The sequence below is a fragment of the Diabrotica virgifera genome, chromosome 7, assembly GCF_917563875.1.
Source record: "Diabrotica virgifera virgifera chromosome 7, PGI_DIABVI_V3a".
Lineage (NCBI taxonomy): Eukaryota > Metazoa > Arthropoda > Insecta > Coleoptera > Chrysomelidae > Diabrotica > Diabrotica virgifera.
In genome coordinates, this window is record NC_065449.1 from 2,189,436 (window position 1) to 2,193,295 (window position 3,860).

At 33.2% G+C, this 3,860-nt stretch overlaps 1 protein-coding gene across 1 annotated transcript; it reads left to right on the top strand.

Annotated features, from left to right (window-relative positions):
• The first annotated feature begins 280 nt into the window (after positions 1 to 280).
• On the top strand, positions 281 to 3,555 carry LOC126888361 (zinc finger protein 271-like). Its single transcript, XM_050656541.1, has 2 exons — positions 281 to 561; positions 1,776 to 3,555. Exons 1-2 carry the CDS (start codon positions 330 to 332, stop codon positions 3,521 to 3,523), a joined length of 1,980 nt encoding a protein of 659 aa, XP_050512498.1. The 5' UTR covers positions 281 to 329; the 3' UTR covers positions 3,524 to 3,555.
• The last annotated feature ends 305 nt before the right edge of the window (positions 3,556 to 3,860 follow it).

The following is a 3,860-nucleotide window of genomic DNA, read 5'->3' on the forward strand; positions in this document are numbered from 1 at the left end:
TGGGACGATAACTGGGCGATACAATTACGAACATGCGCACAACAAACGGTACAAGTAGTTTCGTGACGGTTTCTGGGCCATCCAAAAGTTCATGTTGGAACAAACCTTATGAAACCCGGTGTTAATCAATATCTGTTCCAACCTGTTCCAAATAAAAAGCTGTTTCGAAAAGAACTGTTCCAAAGTGGCATCTCTAGTGACAGATGAAAGTTGACAGTTGAAAGTTGACAGTGACAGAAAAATCATTTCATAACGGTCATATTTAAATAATCAAGTAAAATTAAATTTATCAAGGTTATCAAGTGTAATCAAAAATAAATCAAAATCAAATGGAAGTGAAACAAGAAATTATCGAAGAAACGTGTAAAATAGAAATAGAATATAATGACTTGGATGATGTTCTTTTGGATGGCTTTAAATGTGAAGTTCAGGAGGAATACAATAGGCAAAATACACGTGACACTTACGATTCTTTGGACTTTAAGAATTGTACCATAACTACAGAAAAAGAACATGAAAATAAACTTAATCCATGTGACGAAGTCCAAGAAACTGAAAAAGGTTAGTAACAAAATATTTAGTATAAAGGAAAAGATTCCTCTCATTGGCTGTATACCATAATAAAAACTTACTAATGAAGTAAAAACCTCACATGTAGGTAGGTGGTATATAATTTATATATATATACCACCTACCTACATGTGAGGTTTTTACTTCATTAGTAAAACCTCACATGTAGGTAGGTGGTATATAATTTATATATACCACCTACCTACATGTGAGGTTTTTACTTCATTAGTAAAAAAAAAATATTTAGTAGTAAAAAAACAGTATAGGCTATGAGCTCCTAGGGAGAGGGGAAGTCTGTGAAGGGCCTAGCCGGGTAAGATGATGAGAAATGCTCCCAACTCGATTCGAATTCCATATAGGTCACCGTTTAGCATATACAGTGGTACCTCGACATACGAGGGTAATTCGTTCCATAACATTGCTCGTATGTCAAATTGCTCGTATGTTAAAGCAATTTTCCCCATTGAAATTAACTGAAATGTCATTATTCAGTTCCAGTCCCAAAAAAACCACCTTAGTTGTTTTTGTTAAATGTTTTTAAATAAGAAAAATGTTTTTACAAGAAGAAACATTTATTTATACATATCGAAAAATACATACATATTCTGTAAAAACGTAAGAAAAAGTGAGGTGCTTACTGAAGCGCTTAATTTTCGTCAGTGGTCTTCGCTTTTTTCGTCACACTTTGCTCATTTTCATCTGCAGCTCGTTTAAAAAAACTGTCCAAAGAGGTTTGTTTCTTCCTCCTTCCTCCCTTTCAGAATATTGCGGAAATGTGTTAGGTATGTTTCGTTGAACAACTCCGATGCACGACCAGTTGTAGCAAATACATAACACTATAATGTAGATTGATTTATAAGTACAACCATTGTTTGGTTCTGGAGCTAGTTAGCAAGTTTATATGAGTAAGTAATCATTTTCACATTTTTAACTTCCAAAATTTCAACCATCTTTTCAATTTTAATAGTGGGATTACTTATTCTGTTTTAGATTCACTGATGATGGACTGATAGGTCCGAAAACGTTCCGAATGAATCTATTTTATTTAATCCATTGGAATTTTAAAATTTTAGTAAATATACCTTTTACATAGAAGTGGTCTTACTTCTTGTTTAGAGTTTTTTAACTACATGGTATACAGCCAACCCAGGGAACTACCCTATTTTAGTTTAGTTTATTTATATTATAGTTGGTTTTTGTTTTAGGTTATCTCCAGAATGGAAACAAAATGGAAGTTATTCAAAAACTCATCCAAGATTCATCTTACAAAGGAGACGACATGAGTCAAGCCACAGAAAAAAAACCATTAAACAAAAATATGAATATTGAGACTAGAAAAAGACCACTTAAATGTGAAATTTGTTTTAAGCAATTTAGTCATGCAGGTAATTTGAAAAGACATTTGAGTGGACACACTGGAGAAAAACGATACAAGTGTGGAATTTGTTTTAAGCAATTTAGTCGAGCAAATCATTTGAAAGGGCATTTGAGAGTGCACACTGGAGAAAAACCATACAAGTGTGAAATTTGTATTAAACAGTTTCGTGAAGCAGGTGATTTGAAAAGACATCTAAGAGTGCATACAGGAGAAAAACCACACAAGTGTGAAATTTGTTTTAAACAATTTAGTCGAGCAAATGATTTGAAAGGGCATTTGAGATTGCACACTGGAGAAAAACCATACAAGTGTGAAATTTGTATTAAACAGTTTAGCAATTCAAGTAATTTGAAAAAACATTTGAAAGTGCACACTGGAGAAACACCATACAACTGTGAGATTTGTTTTCAGCAGTTTAGCCAAGCAGGTACTTTAAAAAAACATTTGAGAGTGCACACTGGAGAAACACCTCACAAGTGTGAAATTTGTTTTAAACAATTTAGTGAAGCAGGTGATTTGAAAAGACATCTAAGACTGCATACAGGAGAAAAACCACACAAGTGTGAAATTTGTTTTAAGCAATTTAGTCGAGCATGTCATTTGAAAAGTCATTTGAGAGTGCATACTGGTGAAAAACCATACAAGTGTCAAATCTGTTTTAAGCAATTTAGTGGAACAAATGGTTTAAAAAAACATTTGAGAGTGCACACTGGAGAAAAACCATACAAGTGTGGAATTTGTTTTAAGCAATTTAGGCAAGCAAGTACTTTAAAGGGGCATTTAAGAGTACACACTGGAGAAAAACCATACAAGTGTGAAATTTGTATTAAACAGTTTAGCAGTTCAAGTAATTTGAAAACACATTTGAGAGTGCATTCTAGCGAAAAGCCTTACAAGTGTGAAATTTGTTTTAAGCAGTTTAGTCAAGCAGGTGATTTGAAAAAGCATTTGAATGTGCACACTGGAGAAACACATCACAAGTGTGAAATTTGTTTTAAGCAATTTAGTGAAGCAGGTAGTTTGAAAAAACATTTGAGAGTACACACTGGACAGAAACCACACAAGTGTGAAATTTGTTTTAAGCAATTTAGTCAAGTACGTGATTTGAAAAGACATCTAAGAGTGCATACAGGAGAAAAACCACACAAGTGTGAAATTTGTTTTAAGCAATTTAGTCAAGCATGTCATTTGAAAAGTCATTTAAGAGTGCACACTGGAGAAAAACCTTACAAGTGTCAAATCTGTTTTAAGCAATTTAGTGGAACAAATGGTTTAAAAAAACATTTGAGAGTACACACTGGAGAAAGATCTTACAAGTGTGAAATCTGTTTTAAGCAATTTAGTCAAGCAGGTACATTAAAAGGGCATTTAAGAGTACACACTGGAGAAAAACCATACAAGTGTGAAATTTGTTTTAAGCAGTTTAGGCAAGCAGGTGCTTTAAAAAGACATTTGAGTGTGCATACTGGAAAAACACCTAACGAGTGTGAAATTTGTTTTAAGCAATTTAGTCAAGCAGGTCATTTAAAAAATCATTTGAAAGTGCACACTGGGAAAACACAGATAGATAGATAGATTTAATCTAACAATAAACCACTGAAAACGTTTGTTTTCTATACTTCCACAAAATTTATTACAACTAAGTGACTACAGCTGTTTCGGCACAGTGCCTTTCTCAAGTGATTTAGTTTACAATGGTTTGCCTATTTAAAGTCTTTAACTGAAGAGGTTGAGGAGTGGGGAGCTGTTTGTCTCGAGTTGGTCATTCAGAATTATATCTGTATTTTTCATGATTAATTATTTATTGGGGAATAAGCCACAATTAAATTGAAAAATAACTTTATTAACGTTTGAGAGTTATTAACTATATTATTAGCCTACCTTTTCTCGATGTTCTAGTCTCAAAGAAGGA